Source organism: Camarhynchus parvulus, chromosome 11 (assembly GCF_901933205.1).
Source record: "Camarhynchus parvulus chromosome 11, STF_HiC, whole genome shotgun sequence".
Lineage (NCBI taxonomy): Eukaryota > Metazoa > Chordata > Aves > Passeriformes > Thraupidae > Camarhynchus > Camarhynchus parvulus.
In genome coordinates this window covers 13548489-13571539 of record NC_044581.1, presented here as the reverse complement: position 1 = coordinate 13571539, position 23051 = coordinate 13548489, and the positions used below count along the sequence as shown (strand labels likewise).

General features: G+C 41.9%; 2 protein-coding genes across 3 annotated transcripts in view; both read right to left on the bottom strand.

The window, feature by feature from the left end:
- NETO2 (neuropilin and tolloid like 2) overlaps positions 1–12689 on the bottom strand; it is a 30472-nt gene extending 17783 nt beyond the window's left edge. The window contains exons 1-2 of one of the 2 annotated variants that reach the window (XM_030955999.1): positions 12217–12689; positions 269–325 (exon numbers count right to left, since the gene is read on the bottom strand). In XM_030955999.1, the coding sequence (XP_030811859.1) occupies positions 269–325; positions 12217–12250 (91 nt within the window). In that variant the 5' untranslated portion in view covers positions 12251–12689. Of the gene's footprint in view, positions 1–268; positions 326–6650; positions 11898–12216 lie in introns of those variants that run through there. The other variant, XM_030956000.1, reaches the window with a different exon arrangement.
- Positions 12690–19409: 6720 nt separating this feature from the next.
- The window catches only part of ITFG1 (integrin alpha FG-GAP repeat containing 1), a 69538-nt gene continuing 65896 nt past the window's right edge, over positions 19410–23051 (bottom strand). Inside the window, exon 18 of the mRNA XM_030955745.1 lies at positions 19410–19957. Coding sequence (XP_030811605.1) covers positions 19898–19957 — 60 coding nt within the window. The 3' untranslated portion in view covers positions 19410–19897. The remainder of the gene's footprint in view (positions 19958–23051) is intronic.

Genomic DNA, 23051 nt, shown 5'->3' with positions numbered 1-23051 from the left:
TGTGGTGGTTTCTTTCCCACCTCTAACATCTAAAACTGTAGAACTTTACCTGGGAAAGTGAAACTTCCATGTTCTTTGTGACTGCATGGCTTTGTTCATTTGGGACAAAATGCAGCAAATGGGGGAAAATGGAAAATCCTGCAGTTCATATTGGTAATTCAAGAGCTATTCATATCTGAATACAAACATTTCATTTCACTTATATTGCTCAATTAAAAGTTATAAAACTTCCATTTTTTGAGAGAAAATCATCAAACTAAAGTTGTACCTTGTGTCTTCTGTGCAACAGCAATGCCTTCCACTACCAGGATTGTTACAAGCAACACTGATGAGAGAAATTGGACAGGAAAAACATCAGTAATTCTTCAAAGTTATAGACCACTTTCTGCAGTCCCAGTTCATGCAAATCCTGGCATCACTGACCAAAACAACTTATGACCAAAACAACTTACTGACCAAAATTTCAACTTATGAAACCAGTGCAGTCTATGTGCACTGCTGGTCCTTCTTCCAGGTTCCTCAAGAAAGTGTGTATGAGAACAGCAATTCATTGTTTGAGGGGACTTCTAAGAATATTTTCTAGAGTTTACATGGTATCTGTTGTCTATAAAACTTTTATATCCTGAAACAAGATGTTTCACTGCTATAATGAATCATATTTATCCTAAAACTCTATTTGCATAATGTGTGCAAAAGACTTCTCCAGCTTCCAAGAAATTAATCTGGACCACAGGAGACACTGAATGGTCTTAACCCCTCCATAGATTTCACAGATTTGTGCTTGCAAGAGTGGTTGTTGTGATGCTGCCACACAATACCAGTGATTTCTGCAAATGATGAGGCAGTAGAAAATGGGCAGATGCCCATTCTGGAGATGGACAGCCTCCCTCTTTCTTTCCTTCCTTTCTGGCTCTTTTACTTCTGGCCTTTCCTTTACATTTACACATTCCCTGCACCCAAGAAGCATCCATATGAAAAACTCCATATTCCACAGTCCATCAGCAATTTTAAAGCAGCCTTAAATGTTTTGTCAACTTTGTCACTTCAAATTGTTTAGGATTCCCAGGAAGGGGAAAGAGAACAAAATAGAGTAAATTAATATGCCACTCTTCAAATCTTCTATCTGCTTCCATTTGCATCTGGAGTATCTCAGAAATTCTGGCCACATCTCTTACAGAACCACCTAAGCAGGCCTGGACTGCCCTGGACAGAAGGCAGTTGAGGGGAGATAAGACACAAGTTCCAAAACCACAAGTATCACTGAGATAGAGAACTGAGCAACTACTGCTTGTTTCTTCCAGTAGAGAACCAGGGGGTGTGAGACAAAGCAAGCAGGTGGCATGTTCAAATTAAACAAAGATTTATCTTTTTTTTTTTTTTTTTTTAATGCACATAATTCATAATGCATCCTTGAGGTAGAAAATTCTGTTTCAGAAACCCCTTAAACCATAAGTTCTTGGAAGTCTGGGATGTATTTGGGGCAAATATAATTTGCTGTGTTTTTATACTCATTCTGCTTTTATATCTCTGTTAAGGAAGATACCAAGCAAGATGGACCTTTGATGTGACCTGGTATGGCCCTTCCCATGTTCTTAATCTACTTGTCAGGCAGGCATGGCCTTAGCACTGCAGGGCAAAAAAGAGATTTCAGCAGGAATTTTATTGTCATATTGTCACTTTCAAGAAGTTAATTTTATTTTCCCAGCCTTCCTGCCTTGTTGCTCAGGCATTTCAGTGGCTCAGTTGAAATGGCATTTTTTCCATCTGTGCTTTTCCCTGTGTTGCTGTTGGACTTTGAGCCCTTTGGAGCTGCAGAGTGAGCATGCACTGACTGTGAACCACAGGAATCTTGACTCAACTCATCCAGATGCTCCTCTAACACTGGCATGGATATATCATCTTGGGAAAAGATTAAAGGAATCAAAGTCTGCTCCTGAAAGTGTCCATCCAGCATTTATGTTTTATTTTGTATGTTTCTGCTGCCTTTTCTTCTCTCTACCCATACAGAAGTAGACTGGGTTTCATTCTGAAACTTTCCTCACCAACAACTGCTTTTTCCTGTGTAAGTCAGTTCATAGCTGTGGGTGTTTTCTAAAATACCATATGGGTCTTGCAAACAAGTGCTATGTTCTTAGAAGCTTATTTGATTTTTAGGGAAGGATTATGTTAGAGTAGGTGAAGATTTAAGCCGTTTTTCAATTTCCATCTTTGCAATAATTCTGCATTTTCATCAATATTAATATACTTAAAAATATACTATCTGTCATTATCCAAATACAAAGCAGATGCTGCTAATCATTACTGACTCACCCTAGACTGAAAATTCCTCCTTCAGAAGAAAGTATCTAGGACCCATTACTGGTATTCAGTTATGGATGTTCACTAGTCTTTAAAGCAAATGAACAAATATCCGATCTTTATTAACATATGATTGACATTAGTTTTCAGCTGGTTATAGTTTTTACTATTCCTTACATAGATGATATTATTTCACAATTATTTACAGTTTATTTTTGCAGCTTCTCTGTTTAAACTGTACACTGAAAAATCTGAGTTTATGAGTTGCATGAACTTCCAATGCATTTGTACTCCTGAGATCACTTGTCCCTAACGGAGAATCTTGACAGTGGTTATAAAGTTGTCAATCTCTTTTCTACACTGGTTTTGGTGCAACACTTCAATGCTGACTTTTATTGTTAAAGTAAGGGCAGTTTCCCCGGTCCTGTGTAAATCACGTGGCAGTATGTTCTATTGCATTCACCTTTCTTAAAGATGTGTTGTGCCCACCCTCTGTTTTGCAAGAACAGAGCAAGCTCTGTGTAACTTATGCTGCTTCTCAAAATGCAAAAAGAGCTTTGACTTCTTTTCTTAAAGCAAACACACAGAGAAATGTGAGTGAAATTAACATGTGACTAACAAAAGGAATGCAAATAGTCACTTTCAAGTAAGAGTGAAAATTTGAGGGTTTGTTGGTTTGCTTTGGTTTTTATTTAGTACAGCTCTTTACTATGGCTACCACTGTTCCAATACACCATTTTTTAAAAATTTCAGTATGCATCTACATTTATTTCAGTGATTGTACTGGTGGAAACAACGTAAGAATAGATGTTCTGTTACACTAACCATTGATTTCCCTTCTTGCTGATGTGGATGAAGAAACGAGCCCCCTAAAAGGAACTCAGAAAGCCTGATTGGCTTTCACTAGAGCTGTGCTTCTATAAATAGTCCTGTATGTGTGTAAATGCAAACAAACAGAGCCTATTCCTTGCAGAGCAGCATGGATGGATATGCAGGCAACTGCAGAAGATAGGGGTTGAATATTTGTCTGTCTTCCTTTTGTCATGTTATACGGATGACTGGGAAGGTATGGGCCACCTTCTATTTCTTCCCTGCCCTTTCCATCCTCTTCAGTTTTAATCTCTTACACCTTGTTCTTGCCCTTCCCTGGCAATGCCCATCCTCCTCATGCTCTCAACAACCCTTAAGATGCATTCAGTAGCCCAGGTAGCAAATGTTCCAGGGTCTTCCTTTGGCACTTTTATCCTGGCTGACAGTCTGATAAAGAAAAGAGGTGTCTCTGGCTAATGGTCTGGATGTGTGCTGTCTTCATCAGTGAGACATTGCTGGCAAAAAGGTGGGGAGGACTTACCTGTTCTTCTTGAGAGTACTGGGCAGGATTGCCTGAGGTAGTATTGCCTTAAACTGAGTGCACTGACATGACACAGTCTAATGTGGGAAAGCCAACAGGAGTTAAGGGGCTGTAAAGAAGGTCTATCAATACTCAGGATGAAAAGAAAAGGAAAAAAATAATCAGTCAGGATATTTTGAGACCTTTCAGACTGTTTCCATTAACCCGTTTTTGTGTGCATTTTAAAAACAACAAAGCAATCTCTTGGTGTCCTAAATTCATACCACTTCCTGGAAAAATAATTTCAAATCTGAAAGACTAATTTGGACAGTACAAATCCATATGGAGGAAGATGTCTAGGGAAGAGAAAAATCCTGGAAGCTGGTGCAGTAGAGAGCTAGGGCTGAACCACTGTCCTGGGGCTGCAGCAGGGACACAGTCACAGCAATTAGAACAGACATGAGAGACTGAACACTTTCACTAACAGTCTTGTAGCACTTCAGAAGGATGAAGAATGATCTTTTTATTTCTAATAAACTGCAATTCAAATAGTTATTGTGCACCTGAACTTGAAATGGGACACAGTATTCCTCTGCTCCTTTTTTCCTGTTTTAAAGTCTCTTTCAGATCTCTCTGACATGACTACTCTTCAGTGTGGATGAAAGATAAGTCTAGGCTTAGCTCCATAGTCTATTATGGTACAGCAAGCACAAGTAGTGAGTAAAGATGCCACTTGAACATGGCTTGCTGATGTAAGCAACAGCACAGTGCAGGATTGAACTGAATATCAAAGGGATTCAAGGGGAGAGCTGGGTGGTTTGTTTCCACTGGAGGAGTACAATGAGAATTCTCCCAGAGGAGCCTGAGCTATGGGACACTGACCTTATGAACTTAGAGATACTTAGGTGCTAAATGTAATAAAAGTTAGTGCTTCTGCACCTTACAGTGAGCTTCCCCACGATGATCTGTACCCTGCAGAAGAGGCCATCCTTAAGCCAACAGCAGCATGCACACTGAGGCAGAGACTGAGGAGCTTCTTTTATTCATGAATCTGGTATTTGTACTTGTATTTCATGAATTATGGTGCACACTCTTGTACTCCTATTTAGAGCTCTGATAGTTTATACCTGTGTGAGCATGAACTAGAAACACAGAAGAAGCAGCCAGCTTCTGTCTGTTTTTAAAAGAATGGATTTTTCATTTTCTTCACTTCTTTGCATTAAATATTTTAGATCACATAGCCTGCAGACAGCTGTATAAATTTTGAAAAGTGAAGACACTGAACATACAATTCAAGTTCTTACTATTCTGTTGCTGAAGTAGGCTTACAGAATAACATAAAAGAAGCCCCTGAACTGGTGTAATAAACTGCATTGTTTGCAGAAGTCAAGATGTTCTTTGTTGGCATTTCCTAAATTTTAGAAAGTAAATCTAAGTTAAAAAAGAAAAATGAAGGCATTTCTGCATTGGAGTATACAGAGGGAAGTTCACAAATGTGTGACTCCTACTTCACTTTAAAAATGAGAATACTACAGTTAGTTTTGCAGTAAATGGGTGCTCAACCCAATATTGAGAAATCAGCATGTTGCTTAGATAAACAAGTGCTTTAGGCTGCAAATCTGACATATGCTTGTACTTTATGGCAAAACACATTCTTCAGATTTCATGGGATACAGTTCTGCTCTGAGCTCCCTATGATCTATCTTTCCCCTGCTCTTTCTGCATGCTCTAGGGATCATCACACAGAGACACCAGACTCGATTTGCTGTGTGGCTCTGAGAGCAGTGTCTGTCTTCAGTGATGACAATGGGGGATCTATGCATGCAGGGCAAGCTGAATATCAAACTGGGCAGCAGTCAGGCACAGCTGAGAAACATTCCACCATGTTTTAAAATAAAGACTTCATCATTTAGAGTATTACACATTCTTAGTATAGTGGTAGCCAGAATCCTAGGGATAAAGATGACAGACTTTGCTTAAAGCAGGATTCATTGGATCTCTGTGCTCTGCTCCTTGGATCAGGCAGCACCTTGTACACACACAGTCCAGAGGGATGGTAATTGGCAACTCACGGGTCATGCATGTTGGAAGATCTTGCCAGGATGCCTGCTTCTTTCTGGCAGATACAGCCTAAAGTAACAAATGCTTGATCTTAATTATGTACTCTGTTTTGCCTTTTGGGAATGGTTCCTTTTCTGTGTATTCTTCTTAAACTTAGCTCCTCATTTGCCCTGTGTACTAAAATTAGAGTTACTTTCAGCAACTGTTCATCACAGTATTTCAGGTTTTATATCCATTTTTTATTCATGCATCTAAACAGTAATATTAGCTATTAATAAGCTGGGGACATTTATGATTATTATATCCTATCCTGTTCTCTGGCCAACATTAATTACATGTTTTGGTTGCTCGTAAGGACTCTGATCAAGGATTAGTTGCTGCACAAATTCAAAGCGAGTGATTGACTGATGGGTGGTCTTGTAAAGAACTTGTGCAACTTAGACAGACAGGTAAAGCGTCCAGACACTGGATTTCATGTAATTCTGTGTGCACGGTCACCTCCTTTTCTTTCAAAAGGCTTATTAACTGCTTTAGGATTCAAGCCATTTTTAGCTCAGAAACAAACACTGTAAATTTCAAGGAATGAGATTTTTCTCTCTCTTCCTAGCATTTTATATGTTTGTTAATTTACAAAAGGAATACTGGATTGCATCTGTTGCTGCTGTATTTAAGGCTAACAATTCTGTTGCTGAGGATGAAAACATGGCAGTTTTTGAATCCCAAACATTTTTATCGTTCATAGCCTGTATACATTCCTTAATCTATTGCAGTCTCAACAGAACATTTGCAGATTGGTAAAATGAGTATCAAAGAGCATTTAAGGTGGCTGCCTACAACTTATCCTATTAACAGCTCCAGTGGTTTCCTCATATTGGAACATACAGCAGGATTGTCACCGAATAAAGTACAGAGATGAAGGTGTGCATCAGGCAAGACATATTTTAGCTGGTTTAAGTCTTACCCAGAGCATGCTAGTGGAGCTGCCAACGCATTTTTAATCCTTCTCACAGAACCTTGATAGCAGAAGTGGGCTTCACCAGCTATTAACAGTGACTCTGATGCCTTCTAAGATCCAAATCTTGTTAGCCATTAACTGCCAGCAGGATATCTGAATGCACTTAGGTCTATTCTCAGATGTAACAGTTTCATCTCACTCCAGCTGTTTCCAGTAGGGATTCCTCTCTTTAAGATTGCCAGAGAAACAAATTGGGACTCTATCTCTGCAGAGAAACCAGGTTAACTGATTCAGGAAGTAAGTGCAGTTCTCCCACATCCCTTTGATAAAAATCATCTCCAGAACAATTCATGCTTGGATGGATCTGTGACAGAGTCCCCTCTAGGTTGGCTAAAAACATTTAATGTTTCTGATCCTGTCCTCCATTAGAAATGTATAAGCAGCTGTGAGCTGCTTCATTTTACCAGTTGCTCCACATCCTGTTACTTATAATCCATCCCTGGGTCTGTCTGCCAGCAAAACTTCTGCCAGAATAATGATAGCTTTCATTTTTAAAATAGAAACTTTCCTTTTTATATGGAAGAGCCTTTTTTTTCATCTCCAAGCTGTGTGCAGCAAGAGACTGATGAGAAGACTGCATGTGCAAACCATGTTGATGAGGGGTTTCAAAACCTTATTAAAATATGTACACTGACTTCTAAGTTCAGATGACTTCCCTCTAGCTGAGACAGCTAAGAGCTAATCCTGCTGCATATGACTATTCTGAATACATCTTTCCCAGAAATAGCTTATTCCTAGAGAAATTGGATAGTGATACTTTTGACTTAAAAATCGATCAGATTATACCAGAGTTCTTTATCTTCTCTTATTTATTAGCAATATACTATCCTTTTCAGTGGAAATAATTTCTGGAATGTCTATTACAAAATTAGTATTTAAAGTTCTCTTCTGCTATATTCTTTCATGACTGGCAACAATTTATGTACAGACTACAATTTTTCCTTTTCCATCTTTTCACTCTCAGTCCCTAAAAAGAGACTTAACTTAGTGTTCATCAATTTTACCATATGATATAGGAGGTTTTGTGAAATGATTTCTTAACATATTGGCCATTCTTTCCTGCTGCATAGTGGAGTCAGCTTTGTAATAACAGAAAACTGAGTGAAGCACAAAGATAATCTGAAAGAAACGTGGATTTTTTTCAGTAAAAGTTACCTGTTGGTTTTTGTTGTAAAATTTACACTCACCCAACCCCATATCTTGCAGTAATTTGAGGTGGCAGTTGCCAGTTGTATGTTGACAGAGGCAGCAAGCTGTTTAAAGGTAGCAAGCTGTTTAAGTTGTCCTAGACTGTAAGTGCTTCATTAGTTAAAAAAAAACAAATTGGAATGTACAAGGCAGACAAGCAGCAAGCTTGTCTGCAGTGTTAGAATCTCAGCTTGAATCCAAGACACTAAAATTTTGCTTCAATCCAGACAAGTTATACTCCTAGTGCTGGGTTTGTTTTGTTTGTAAACTACAAGTACTAGAGTATGTGCAATTAGCAGCTCTCTTCATTTCTCCAGTGAATTATGACTTTCTGACAGGTTCATAAATGATGAATAGCTTATAAAGTTTTACTTCAAGGGTAATTTTTCTGTCTAATCTCTCCCTGTGAATTAAACCTTAAGGAAGATGCTGAAAATCTTAACTTTTTCATTACATAGGGATACATAATTTAGTAGCTCCTTTAGCTTCAACCCAGTGTTATTCTATACTCTGGCTACAGCCATATACATGATTTACCCACTGAAATTTGCTATTTATATCCATGTAATTGTAACCAAGTTGTTCTGTAAAAATTTTAGCAGCCACAGTCACTTATGTCTTAGGAAAAAGAGGGAGTTAATGAATTTGAAGTTATGCTTCAGGGTGGTGCATTTTGAATATGAAGTTTGCATGTGTATGAAGAGCAAGGTGTAATACACACCACCAAACCCTCGCCTTGTTTTTAACACTGCAGCTTTTTGAATCCTGGTCTGCAGTTACTGAGTTACTTTTGCTGAACTGCTTAGCACTGCAAGCAGTTTGGAGCTTCACTTTTTTCAGTGCAGCAGAAAAGGTGGAAAGTAAATATTGTTTAAATAAAAAATAATATTCTGACTTCACTCAATACTGCCTTCAGTAGGGTCACTGTAGCTTCTACAGTCAGTACATTTGCTTTTGGCTTCAATGAACAAATCATGAAACTATTAGGAGATTTTTGAATAACCTTTTTTCTGCTTGTGTTCAGCTTTTTGTGGCATTATTACACCTTTTGGTTTTGGAAAGAGGCAGCCATAATTTCTAGCTTTTGTGTGGAAGGAAGCATTACTTCCTAACACTACTTGTTTGTGAGAAATTAACTGTTAAAATCATGCCAAAATGCAAATGAGGAGCTGGAGCAGAATGGCAGGAAGTTAAATCATAGCAGTCCACATTCTTGCAACCTGATGGAGTTGGAAATAATTCTGTAGTCCACTGGAAGGTTGGGAATGTAACAGTAATTTGTTCTACCCCTGGCTGCTTGTTGAATTACTGGGTCAGAAGCTAGAAAATTCTCTTTTTGGCATTCTAAATTAATCCAATATATTAACTGAAATAGACCAAAACTAATGTAGAGGAAGGATTTAACTGACAGCTTGTACAGTTTTTTAAATCAAATACCAGCATATGGAAATGAAAGAGGGAGCATATTTGAAGCATGGGAACAAGCCCTTAGCAAACACATTTCGGGGGAACACCAGGTATGAGGAAATTCAAGGTAGGTATATTTACTTCCTCAGCCTAACAGGGGCATGGCTTTATTCTGAAAGCAGCTGCTTTTCTCTCTCATGAAGTGGAGGGTTATGGTGCTTTACTGTTGTACAGCAGTTGCATTTTGCAAGCTGTGCCAGGCTTAGGGAAGGATTCTAGCGTGTTTAAGATGGCATTGAGAGCTGAAGGAGGAGGCAAAGGCTTTGTCCTCCAAGAGCCCAAATGCAGCAAGCTCTTGGCCTCCAAAAGGTTCCAGAGCCCACTGAGAAAGCAGGTGGGCATTGGCTGGGCTCCACTTGAGCAAAAGCTGCAGCCACTGAAATCTCAGGGCTGTCGTGCTCCAGCAGCGCTGCCACTCAGCACTGCTGCCTGGGAGAGCTGGAGGAGAGCAAAGAACCCAGGCACGATGATGGGCTCAGGATGAGACTTTTAAAAGTTCTGCTGAACACTATAGACAGAGACAAAGAATTACATTAAGGTTTTATTTAAATAGTCCTTGATATTGATAGCTGAGGAAGAACAGATGAATAGCTCTGAACAAGCTTAATATAAGAAATTCCAACTGCCACAAAGTATGAGGGGCTCTTTTCTGCCCTGAGGTAACAGCCACAAAACAGAATCTCTGTGGATGACAGAAATGTATACATGCATTCTCTGTTAAGAATAGAAGATGTTTCTAAGAAGTATTAAATAAAATATGACTTCTCATGATACACTAAGCTTCACAGTACTTTGCATGTGGTTTAGCAGAACTCCCCCAGTTCTGCACATGAAGCTATCTGTATGGAGAAAAAAAAATTACTGCCACTGTAGGTAGGGCTTCCATGCAGAATTTAAGATACAATTTGTAAAATATGGGTGGTTACTTTGAATTTTATTCCCAGCAGTTTCCTTCTGGAACTGAATCTATACACCTATCTACAGGAATATACTTTTTTGTTTCTGATTAGGTGTAATAATGGGACTATGTAAGGACTTCTATTGAAGCAGAGCTAAAAGGGAGTTTATGATGCTAAGTAATGATAGGTTGTTTCTGTAGTCATGGCAAGGGATGCGTTTAGAATACTAACAGCTTATTGACTAATGGCTTTGTGCAATTTATGGATTATGAATAATACAAAAAACTTCCTGTAGAGGGACTTTTTACCCGGACACTAGTGTGATTATAAAAAAAATATACAGGTCTGTTCAGTGGAAAACCTGTACAGTCAATTTTGCAGCAATCACATATTTTTGAAATGTAATTAAATCTGCATGTGTATAAAGTATTTAAGTAGTAGATACAACAGTTGTATTTTATGGTTGTTTTATAGTGGCTTCTGATATTTAAATATGTTACTTAAAAGAGGCAGTAGAAAAAAGAATCTAAATGCCTTGTATTCCCCATGTAAGCCATATGTTCCTACGTTGTCTAAACTCAATGAATGGTTAACAATATAGAGACAGACATTTATTAAGAACAAGTATCTTCTGTCTCTCAGTTATGATGCTAATAAATGAAAAATATTTTTTGAAACCCTAAAGACATCAAGTCCTTAAGGCCAGGAACATGGGATTTTATGGCCCATGGAAACATTCTGGATTTAAAACAGACTTCTTTACAACTTTCATACTGTGGGAAGACATCAATGTATACACTAAACAATTCTCCACTCTGCAGTAGTGCCTTGTTGGCTTCAATAATGCATGCAGTCACAACATCTCCTAACAGAATAATTTAAAATAACAATCATCATTAAAAAAAATAAAACAACAGACTGGAATCCCCATCAAGTCTGCTATTGCTCAAGAATATACAGAATGCTAGAAATAATCTCTTGAGGCACAAGGTTAAGTGCCACATCAAGATTTTCTTTCCTAACAGAAACCCCTCGCCCATTGTTGAGCTGTATAAATAATAGCACAAAGAAATACTCGGATGAGGAGCCTTGCTCCGTTGTTTACCTCTGAACAGAAATAAGTTAGAAACAAGATTTAAAAGCCTCTAGAACAAAAGCACAGGTAAACACCGGTCAGCGTGTAGCTTGTGACTCGGGTGACTGATTTTATGAAAACCTTACTGAAAACAGACCATGTTCCCGATAACAAGTGTGATAAGCTGAACAGTGTGGAGCAGCTCGTCAGGACAGTCACGAAAGCAGAGAGTATTTTTACTGTGAAAAGACGAGCGTAGGATTCCGCCGGTGTGTCTCGGGAATATACGGGTCACCGGGGTAGGGTCGCTGCCACTGTGACCCACCTTTCTGCAGGCTGGGACCCCCCGAACCCGAGGTGTTCCTAACACCCCCAAACCCGAGGTACGGAGGTGTCCCCGCCGCTGGGACCCTCCCCAAGCCCGAGGTGCCGAGGTGTCCCCGCCGCTGGAACCTCCCAAGCCCGAGGTGCCGAGGTGTCTCGGTCGCCCGCCCGCACTAGCGGGACCGGGGGCAGCCCGGGATGGGTGCGGGCCCCCGGCCCGGCCCCCGCTGGGCTCCGGCAGCCGCGGCCCCGATCCGGCGCCGCAGCGCAGTGTCTGGCGTGGGGCAGAGCGGGGCCAGAGAGCGGCGGCCGCGGGGCAGGGACGCGGGGCCACGGGGCGGTGCGATGGGGAGGTGCGGAGCGCCGGCAGCTGCCCGGGAAGAGCAGCCCCGGCAGAAGCGGGGTGGCCGCCCTGCGCAGCCCCCGCGCCCGCCGCTCCGAAGTTTCCGCCGGCGCAGGGAGGGCTCCGGGGGCAGCGCGGGGCAGCCGAAGGGGCGGCGCCGCCGGGGGTACCGCGGTCCCCGCTCCGGCGGGGCGCCGTGCCGCCCGCGGCTCCTACCTTCCAGCACCGAGCAGAGTTTGTGCAGGGCCATTGTCTCCCCGGCGGCGGCGGCGATCAGCGGCGCTCCATGGCCGCGGCGGTGCCCCCGCGAGGGCGCTGTGCCCGCGGCTACGGCTCGGCCCCCGCCCGCCCGCGGCCATGCCCGGCGCCCCCGGGGGCGCGCTCAGCCTCCGCCGCCCGAGCGCGGAGCCGCCGCCGCGCTCAGTCCCATCGAGAGCGGGGCGCGGCGGGCTCCGTCGAGGCTGGCCTGCCCCGGGGGGCTCCACGCGCAGCGCTCGGAGCGCAGCCCGGCAGCTCCCAGCCCGACTGAAGCGGCTGCTGCTAAATGAAGCTCATTTAAGATGTGAGGGGTGTTTGCCTGGATGAGCCGCTTGTACGCATGTGCCCGCCCCCGACGGAGCCCCGCAAGCAGCCACAGCCGCAGCCGGCGTGGCCGCTGTGCTCCTCCCGCTCGGCCGGGCACCGAGGCGGGGGCGACAGCGCCGGAGCAGCACCCGTTCTCAGCCCGTACCCACGGGGAGCTGGGGCTGGCCCCGTTGCAGCGCCCCGCCTCGGTCCCGCACCTCGGCCCCCGCCGTGCCTCAGCCCCAGGCCCATCCTGCCCCGGTCTGCCGGGCTTTTCCCGTGTGCGGTGCTGGGTGCCCGGAGAGCGTCCCCCGCGGCGGCGGGGGCGAGCCGTGCGGCCCCTCTCCAGCACACGGTGGCTTGGGTAAGCCTGAATCCCGGCTGCCCGGCTTTGTTTGGGATCTGAGTGGGTCCCCATGGGATAAAAGGGACACGGTGCTTCCCTCGGTCTTCCGTGGCTCCCCTTCACCCCCTCGCTGGTGGCAGGGAGCCCGCGCGGCTCCGGCAGTGCGGCGTGCCCAGCTGCCTGCCTGGCTGCAGTGTGCTGCTTGCAGCTCCGGCGCCGGGAAGAGCCCATCACACGCTATTGTGCGGCTGTTGTTTGATAAGAGTGACAGCTAAAATGGAGCTATTACTTTACAAGAAGTTAATAAAAAGGCGCACTTAGCCTGCTGCCTGCCCTGGCTCCCGTCCCTCTGGTTATCCATCACATCGGGTTCTCTTGTGAGGGGAGATGTTACTTCGGGAAAGGGCCTGAGGTGGAGGCAGGTGGCGATGTCGGGGGAAGGGCAGCAGATCCCGCCGCGGGAACTCCCGTGCTGCCAGACCCCTCCGAGCTGCCCAGGGCGGTGCGTGAGGGCGAGAGCCGCGGCCGTGCCGGAGAGCCCGGGGCATGCCCGCGGAGGCTGTACTGCCCATAGGCTACGTGTAAAAGGATAGCAACACGGTAGTCCCTTAGTGAGGCTTTCAAATCTCCCATAGGCAACACGGCTTGAAGAATCGCTGGGCATTTCCTGCAGGATGTCTCCTCCCTGGATCTGCCGATTAGGCGAGGCTGAGATCTTTCACTCAGACTCCAGGAGTGCTGAAACGCGGAGATGCTTAGACCGGTGCGTGTTGCAAAGCTCTGCGCAGGGAGCAGGAGCGGGCCGGGCCCGCAGGAGCTGCCGCGGGGGCGCCGTGCTCGGGCGCTGCCCCGGCCCCGCTCCCGGGACGGAGCAGGTCCGGTCCCCGCTCTGGTCCTGCGCTGCCATGCACGGCTGCACCTCCAGCTGCCCCACGCAGCTCCGCTGTCCCAGAGCAGGCACTTTGTGGGAGCAATTCGGAACCAACCCACTCGCTAGATCCAACAGATTGTGCAAACTGTAAATTATATGCGTAATTGCCACTTGGAAGTCCGTCTGCTTAAGGAGCAGGGCAGCTCAGTACAGTGTCTAACACGAGTGTGCGAGGTGAAGCTCTGATTTCCTTGTGGTTAGGTGCTGTGTATTTGAATGTTAAATTATTTCTACAATGTTCAAAGGTCAGCCTATCCTGTTAGAAAAGGTCATTCTCTTGCTTCAGATTATCTGTTAAATATTTCAGGCGCTTCAAGTCGGTGTGATTGTCAGCGAGGGCGAATTCAATGGAGAAGTGAGCGCAGAGCAGCGGGAGGGAGCGGGCCCGGGGGCAGCAGCTCCTCCCAGACCCACGGCGAGACCTCGCAGCAAAGGTCCTGAGCTTTTCTGGGTATTAAAGATCCATTTCAGTGTTTCAAGAAGCTTCATGAAGTATTAAGGTTGATGGTCTGGCAAAATCCCAAGTTACATAATTATATTATTCTACTTACTTGAATTGTCCTTTCAATTTCAAATAGAGATGATACAGTCCTCCTCCAAGCGTTGTTTTTCCATGAATTGTGAAATAGCTGCTACATTCCAGCAGTGGACAAAGCGATTCCTCTGTTCCCTTCTTAACCATGTATTTATAGTTGTGTGATGAAATGTTAAGTTCTATAGTGGAAACTCCTATACATAAAGAAGTCTTCAATAGGCATATGTACTTCGTATTTTCTTTACTAACAAAAATATTTACTGTAGTAATGCAAGAAAATATCCAAGACTACTGTATCTGGCATCATTCACATTTTTTATCCTCTCTGCAAGTACATAATTAAAATCTGACTGTACTGTTGTGCAGATTGTTAGGAAACAGGGGGTTGCCTGCTTTTTTTATTTTTTGGAATGCACAGTATAGCTGATGGCAAAATTTGACTTGAATATTTTTATTACTTGTGATGATATAAGAAATCAGAACTGGCCTGATTCTTAGATCTTGGGCTGAATTTGCATTCAAGAGAACTATTTGTGGTCAATTGTGTCTCACCAAAGAGACGAGAGAAAACCCTTGTAATGCTGTGTGCTCAGTACAAGTTTGGGTAGTAATTGCAAAGACCCAATCTGCTACAGTCAATTTAACTGAAGAGCTCAACTTCTGGTTTGTCCATTAGAAGGTTGAACAGAGCTATTACACACTTGGGGAAGTGAACAACTTTTCCATCCTCTCTCTTTCCAGGGCTGTGTCAGGCTGTCAGTGTGGGAGAGGCAGGGAGTAGCATCAATTTGTAGATTTGGAGCACATTTTGCCCCTCTTTACTGCTGCTTTCAGAGACATTTCTCCTGTGGACATCCCTGTTGCTTTGTTTTGCTGGAGCTCTTGTTACAGGCGGTGCTTTCACTGGTGACAGGTCTGAAGGAGCTTTCAGTTCTTGTCTTCTGAGCCTGCAGAGTGCAGATTTCCAGGGAGGAAAACTCTGCTGCTGGGTCACGCCGACAGTAAGCTGCACTTAATTAAACTGAAGTTTGGCAGTCAAGAAAGGTTGAAGACAGCTTTTGGACAGCCAGCTGTGTATTGGTCTGATGCTCTATCCTCATGATTATTTTTGAGTAGTAGTAGTTCAGGGAAGGCAGTGGGACTCTGATGTAGGTAAACACCTGCATGAGCAGCTGAGGAATGAGTCAGTCACAACAGTGCTCTGCTGCAGCTAGAGGCTTACATTTGAATTATTAGAACTAGGTTTGCCTCCTCCTTAAAACTTCATTTGATTTGCTGTTCTGTGACAAGTTTTAACTTTAATTTACCTAAAATATTTTCTGCTCTTGAGTAGCAAAGTAGACAACCCGAACAGCTTTAGACCAGCAGCTATTTGGACATTGTTTTTAAAAGAGGCTGCAAAAATATAGATGTCAACAGTGGATAATTATGAATGGAGATGAGGAATTATGTTTTAACTGTTCTGGTACTTGGTTTTGTCAGTACAATTTAGGTGCCTTTGATAAATCCTAATTTCATGATATAATTTCTATAATCAGAAAATTATAGAAGATGCAAGTACCTCAGTATTGTATTATAATACAATTGTAATTGCATAACAATATGTAATACATAATCATACATAAATATGCACAGTTGGCTTTGTTATTTACCACCGAGTAATGAACACTGCAAACTTTTGAATAGTCAGGAAGAAAACTCATAGCTTTCAGAAAGCTTACTGTGCACTTCTCTGTTTGGTAGGTAATATAATTAGATCTGACTGTTAGAATATACCTACAGACTTTTTTGGCTTAGGTTGAAAAACTCATTAATTTGAACATTAGGTTATAATTGTTATGGATTGTATCATAGATGGGACCGCATTTTTCACTGAAGTCAGGAATTGATTATAAAAAAAGTGCTGTGTGACTGATTATTTTCAAGCGACAGGGAGGCCAATATTACCAATGCTTCAACAACTAGATCCTGTTCCCAGAATGGACACTAGGGTTACTAGAGCAGCATAGCAATGCCAGATTTAACTTCTCTACTGCTCTTGATTTTTTAACATAATTCTTTGAACAAAACATTTAATATAATACTATAGAACTAGTACTACATATTTGCAAAGTATGAGATTATTTTAAGCATAATTGTATTATCTAAATTAAAAAGAATTGTTTATTAATACCTTCAAAACAGAGACAGTTAAAGCTTTTACACTGTTAATTGTAATATAGCAGAAGCTTGTGGATTGACTTCTCCTGCTCTATTTTGGTGTCATTCATTTGAAAGAAGTTATATATCAATTACAATCCATTGGTATCTATTCAATATCAAATATTGGCATAGACTGAGGATCAATAGGTCAAGAGCAAACCTGCAGAGAAGGACCTGGGGGGGCAGTAAGGGAGGGGGGATTCTGCCCCTCTGCCCTGCTCAGGTGAGACCCCACCTGCAGAGCTGCCCCAGCCCTGGGCCAGCACAGGAGGGAGCTGGAGCTGCTGGAGCCAGGCCAGAGGAGGCTCCAGGATGAGCAGAGGGATGGAGCAGCTCTGCTGGGAGGAAAGGCTGGCACAGCTGGCATTGTTCACCTGGAGAGGAGAAGCTTTGGGGTGAGCTCAGTGTGGCCTTGCAGGGCCTGAAAGGAGCCTACAAAGAAACATGGAGAGAGACAATGTACAGGGGATGGAGTGACAGGACACAGGGGAATGGCTTCACACTGGCAGGGAGGAGGTTTAGATGGTTAGGAATAAATTCTTCCCTGTCAGGGCAATGAGGGCTGGGCACAGGCTGCCCAGAGAAGCTGTGACTGCCCCTGGATTTCTGAAAATGTTCAAGGCCAGGTGAAAAATGGGGCTTGGAGCAACCTGGGATAGTGGAAGGAGTCCCTGCCCATAGCAGGGGGGTTGGAATTGGATAATCTTTAAAGTTCTTTCCAACCAAACCATTCTGTGATTCTATAGGAGCCCTGAATTGACCAAACTCAGGGCATTTGTAGTGATTACTTCTCCATTAACTGTAGGGTTTTTAATGTCTCTGTTAAGCAGGATGGCCTCAGCACAGGAGGAATGTCATACTATATAGAATATGCCTATTAATCTGCAGCAGAAAAGTTGGTTCTTTTGTTGGGGGATTATAGTGCATTAATGATAAATCTGGTAGGAAGATTCAGTCTTAAAGCTTCTCATGGAAAATGAGAACAAAGAAAGATGGTATTTCAACAGCCATCTGTCAGTTGGCATGTCAACAGTGTTTTTATATAGGTGAAATTTCACACCAAGGAAGCTTCCAATAGCATTTCTCACCAGGGCTGTGTTAGAGTGGCTGCAGTTTGAAAATTTATGTAGCTCAAACTATTTCTCACTTCTCAGTTACTGTGACAATCACCTGGAACTACAACTTTCTAATTGATGCTGCTTTCTTAAACTTCCTGGTAGAAGGGCAATAACCTTACCCAAATAGAGAACAGAGAACCAAAGTGTAACATGAAACCTCTGATGACAGGTTTAACAATATTTAATGCCTTAATTCAAAACAGTATGCATAGACTGTGAGCCATGGTACAAGTGCTTAGAACCTGGGGTAAACTTTATTATATTGTATAAAGTGATGCAATGATGCACTACTGAGCATGCAAAACACCTCAGAGCAAAAGATACCAAGTTCATTGTTTTGTACAACAGCTTAAATGTCAGCATGAGGTTATTTTATTCCTAATTGCTTTTTCCAAAAAAAAAGGAAGCTAATCTATGTGTATTATATTGTGACAGAGGGTAACAGACAACTTTGCTACCACAATGCATTATACATTTAGCATTATTCTCCAACCATCTGAAAAAGACAGGAAAATATATTGAACTGTGGATCCTCCTAATCATGAAATCAGTTCTTTATTTTGCTGGTGGGAGCCAATTCTATCAATGTGGTTTAAAAAGACCAAAAGCATGAAGTATTTATCTAAAAAAAAAAAAAAGCTTTTCATGAGAAAAATTTAAGGTGTGCATGAAGTAGATATTCTATCCTGAATAATAACAGCAATGTGACATGAGAGTGTGCTGGCATGTGATCACTGCATATTGGAAATACCCAGTGAAGCTTCAGAGCTCAGGACACTCAGCACACAAGGCTGCTGTGCCTGGTGGCTTGGTGCTGCTGTATGAATGGGTCAGTGTTCAGCACTGCCATGGTAACCCCGAGTCTGGCTGGCACTCAGGGTGAGCACCACCAGCCCAGCTTTGGACCTGTTCCCTCCTGTCTGCCCAGGGGCTGCCCTGCCAGGCACAGGGAACATTCCAGGAAGGGCCAGCCCCGGCAGGGACTCCCTGCACACGGGAGTGCCTCGACAAGCAACACTTTGTTTGTTGAGAAAGATGTTCTAGGTTATCAAACAGTATTAGGAATGCAAATTAACTGATGTAACTGCAGAATTAATAGTGTAAACTCATGTAAAATAAAAACATGATTATTCTCAGAGGTTCTTCCAGGATCCCAAGTACACTCAGCAACCATTACTTTATCACCACTTAAAATACCTAAAGTTGAGCAACACGTCTTCTGTCACTATTACAGCCTTATGAAATTTGGGCATAGCAGTGTACATGGAAAATGTGCACTGATTATTCTGAGTGTCCTATTACATTCTTAATTTAATCTTTGCATATCTCATCACTTAGCAATACATTTTAGGGTGTCAATCCTCAATCTCTCCTCAAAAATGTTTCTTTTAACTTCTTGAAAAACAAAACCAAACAAAAAAATCCCTTACCTTTCTTATGTTAAAAAATAGTTACTTTCATAACAACATTGTGTCTTTCTAAAACAAACGTAGTTGTAGTTTAATTATAAAAGCAGTTTATGTAATGCTGATACATTTTTATGATTTTAATTTTTTAATGCGTTGTCTTCTCTGTAGAAGTAGCACACATAAATACTGCATCCATCCCAGGATGACTGAACTCACATCACACTGCAGGTTCCTTTTGGTTCTCTAATTCCTAAGCTCTTTAACTACTGCACATATGGATTTAAACAAAGAAAAATACAGAATACTTTAGGTTAAGCACCATTTAATACAATCAAAACAATTAACGATTAAGTCATCTGAGAAATTGCACAAGTTTAATTTTCAAAAACCAGGTTGTTTTGCAGAATGAACAAAGGACAAGACCAATTAAAGTGATACAAGGTATTCTGCTCGCTGAAATGCTACACTTCATTTACATACCTTTCTTTCTATCAAATATTACTAAAGAATTGGTACATAAACAATGGTACATGCAATTGATCCCTTTACTAAGAAAAATAAATTTACAGTTCTGTTAAATAAAGGCCAAATGCTATTATATACAGTCTCTTAACTGAAAGGCCTTGTGAGACATTCAGGTCTAATTTTAATACTTTCCAAATAAATACCAGATAATGCAACATTTACAAATAACACACCAACAGTACTTTCATGGTAATAATTTTAAAAATCAGAATTTAGTCTTTCAATTAAGCAAATGAGTAGCAGCTCCTTCATAAATATTAAGGCATGTCACATAGCATCAAAATGGAACCGATGAGCCTCCTGTCGCTTCTCTCTGTCATCTGCTTTCTGAAAAATAATAATAAAAAAACACTTTGTGGAATCTAGAGCAACACTGTTACAGAAATGAGCTGTCAAGTGTCAGAGAATGGTTGATTTTTTTCAAGCCATTTGACAAAAGGCAAAAAGGCTTAGTAAAAGCCCCAACAATTAACTTTTAAATGATGTCAGCTTGAAATAGCAATAATCTACGCAAAATTGGCTTCTGCTGTTACTGCTCTGCTGTTGTAGTATTTATGACCCACTCTTTTCTGTTATTTCTAATAATGCTTTTTAAAAGGAATAATTCAAACCTGAAGACTGTTTCCTGGTATCCATTTTGTCTAAATTAGAAATATAAGATGAAATTACTCTGGACTAACTGTAAATGTAATTTATGTTACATGTACAAAGAATCTCATTTTAAAAACCATTCTGTTAAATACAACTTTAGAGCAAGACAGCAGTTCAACCAACAACTGACAGCACCAAGTAGGTGAAAAATGTTCTGTGTCTTTTGTTTGTACTAAGAAAATGTGAAGTAGGATGCATTTCCCTGCTTATTTATGCAGAACACACACTGACCTGCTGAAAGAATGAATTGGGTGGTGCTTGGAAAAAAACAGTGTATTTAAATTGCACCTAGAATTCATGTCATGTGTCAGAACATGTCCTCTCCCACATGTCTCCTCTCATGTGCTAAAGCACTTAGCAGAGGATGGAAGCATTTCTTCAAGATTCTTGAACACAGAGTGCAAACTTGTGCTTGTGTCATGACAGACAGTATGTGTAAATCCCAGCATGAGAGAATTTGGCAAAGCAGACTGAAATGCTTTTTAGCTTGCACAGACCCATGTTCTTTCTTTCTTTTTTGTTTTTCTTAAGGAGTAAAATGAAGAAAAGCCTCTCCAGTAGGTGCTGCGTGGGCATTCAGAACTGTGTCTCAGTTGATAAAAATACACAACAATTGTGGCAGAAATCGGTGCCCGTCTTCTGCCATGAGAGTTCATCTTCTGCTTTGGCTCAAGGCCAAAGACTTCCTCATTACACAATGTTTATGTGTGATAGCAACTCCACTGGATTAAATATGGATTTTACTGCATTTTGTAGCACCAGCAGAGCTGTCAGTGAGGTTTAAGATATATCAGTCTGGCTTTTTTGGCAGGGACTTTATCAGTGTCAGTAGTATTCTGGATGTCAAAAAAGGGGTGGGAAGGAGGGAGTGGCACTCTTTCCTACACTGAAATGCTTGTCACATTCCACAAAATTTCACAGTCTCACTTAGAAAACAATTTCCACTCAATTTCTTGTATGCTTCCTGAAAAAATTACTGCTTCAAATTTGACAGTAACTGATACTCTGCTGGATCCAGCAAAGCCTCTCCAGCAGTATTTCCATCACTGTGCAGTGTTTCCATGACCAGCCTCATGACCCCAAAGCAAGTTCTCAAGAATGAGGATAAGGACTATCGAGGGCTGTAGCAAATGTAGCAGGACTGTCTTTGTTGTAAGATGAATAATGGTGTCAATTCTTCCTCATTTTCTCTTTCATTTGGTGTATCAAAACTAAAATCTAGTAACTGAGATTTCAAAGCTTTTTTTTCTTCAATGCATTCAACATTTCTGAGGCAAGACAGAGCAACACCTACCCTTAAACCCTACAGTTATTTCAGTACTCCAATACCTGGCTGGCAGATGAGTGTGTAAGAACTAGTGTAGACAAAGGGCTCCTGTTACTATTTATCTGCAGAGGTCAAAGTCCAGGATTTATTTAAACTGCTGAATAAAACACTGCAGCTTGCAGACACATACATTCTCTGGGGGAAAGAAAAGATTTTAAGTGCCAGTTCATTTCCCTTTCCTTTCTTTGCTCCATGTGCTCCAGAGATCTGCAAGGGACAGGCATTTAGCCAGGACAGTATTTTTAGGAGAGAACTGTTGAGAGACAGTAAACTAAGAACAAGCTTGGAAACAAGGAACTTTGGAGTTTAACTTTACACATGTCAATGATGCACAACACAGCTTTGGTGAACATTCTTATCTGTTCAATATCTCAACCACTTCGAAACATTGGGAAGGTAAAAATCTATAGGAAGAATGTAGGAATTAACACATATTTATACAATGGTATGAAAATACAGACAATTTGTCCAAATATTTGTGCCTATTTTGTGCTGCAGAGTTGAAAATGAGTTTATAATAAAACCAATATACCACTTCATTCACACACACCTGGGACTGAAAACAGCTCTGAAAGCACTCTGGGCTGAGTCCTTCCTTACACTACAATGCTTGAATTATTGTATAAAAACTATTTTGAATGTTGCCATTAAATCTCCATTTCTCCAGATGGAATTATACACAGGTAATCCTTCCCCAACTCAAAGTCCAAGTACCTTTTCTGCTATTCTTGTTTGCTAAAGATATGTTGGAGAGAGAATAAAACCCAGGCAGTGCCCAGCCCTGAGCTACAAGTGAGCAGTGCTTTCCTGGTACAGCAGGACATGCTAATGACAGCCATCATAAACTTTGTATTTCTTTGCTTTGTGTGTCTTATTCCCAGCTTTATTATTAGTTGGAGACTGTATTTAACATTTTGAAGAGTGAAGACTGACAGACAAATAACATTTAAATATGAAGCATGCGCAAACTTGTCTGAATGTTTAACAAGGTCATTTTATTTCCACCATCACAAAAACAAACAGTTATTCCATGTCAGAATGTGCAGTAATTTTATCTGACAGCTAAGATTATGGTTTGGGTATGTAGTAACATTTATTGGCAACCCTGCCAGCTGGGTATGCTCGTGACTATGCTCGTAACTAACTGAGCATAGTTAAGAAAAATGGGAATGCATTTCTTTTGTGACAAGAAAGGCCCTTTTCAAAAGGCTTCTTCAAATCAATGGACTTCTATACCCTGCATGTGTAATTCAGACCCACAAAGCAAAGCAGCCAATATGCACAATTGACTCCCTATATGTTTCTGAATGCTAATGTCAGTGCAAAGAGGGTTACACAAAAAAGACTTTCTCCTTGTTTTTAGATTACCAGCAGAACTCAAGATAAGTAAACTGAGTTTATGTTCCAGTTTTCCAAAACAGTTCTCCTTAAAACTGCAAAATG